General features: G+C 43.3%; 1 protein-coding gene across 1 annotated transcript; it reads right to left on the bottom strand.

Annotated features, from left to right (window-relative positions):
* Nucleotides 1-5: 5 nt before the first annotated feature.
* Nucleotides 6-587, bottom strand: LOC104774729 (triacylglycerol lipase SDP1-like; the record flags this gene model as incomplete). The annotated part of the gene is made up of 3 exons (XM_010499217.1): nucleotides 566-587; nucleotides 341-484; nucleotides 6-257 (listed from the first exon to the last, which is right to left on the bottom strand). Coding segments are annotated over exons 2-3 (378 nt in total), but the record flags the coding sequence as incomplete, so codon positions are not given.
* Between the last annotated feature and the right edge of the window lie 6 nt (nucleotides 588-593).

The raw sequence follows: 593 nt of genomic DNA on the forward strand, positions 1-593 counted from the left end.
GATGGGATTCTTCTAGAAGCATTGAATCTGGTGGTTGAAGCTAATCCGTGATGAGACGATGACGTGGCACTGGCGGCTCTCTCGGCGCTTTTCTTAAGCCTACGCATATGGTTCAGTATAGCCACTGAATCATCAAGAGCAAGCTCGATCCCGCAGTTTGATTTTATGGCTGAAAGCTTCTCCCAAGTGCACCTTCTTCCTTGGTTAGCCGCTTTCTGAAGATCGACATGAGTCGGGTTTTGTATAATCTTCGAGTACTACACAAAATCCACAACCCAATAAGAATCTCCAACAAGTTTCAATGAAAGAAAATTCAAGATTTCGAGTTTTGGATCAGAACCTGAGCAAGAGTAGCAGGCATTACAACTGTTACATCACCTTCCCACTCCTGAGCAAATAGCTTTGCAAGTCCACCAAGTGGAAAACCAAGCTCTAATACCTGGTTGCATCTATGTTTGACCTCCATCTCCACTAGATGCGCGAGCTAAAAAGGTGAAAAAAGTAGAGTTTCGTTACAACAAAGAAAAGAAACAGAGACCAGCAAAAAACTATGCGAAAAACATACCTTAGCTGCGAATCTACCGCCATAAGCT

The sequence above is a fragment of the Camelina sativa genome, unplaced genomic scaffold, assembly GCF_000633955.1.
Source record: "Camelina sativa cultivar DH55 unplaced genomic scaffold, Cs unpScaffold05027, whole genome shotgun sequence".
In the NCBI taxonomy this organism is placed as follows: domain Eukaryota; kingdom Viridiplantae; phylum Streptophyta; class Magnoliopsida; order Brassicales; family Brassicaceae; genus Camelina; species Camelina sativa.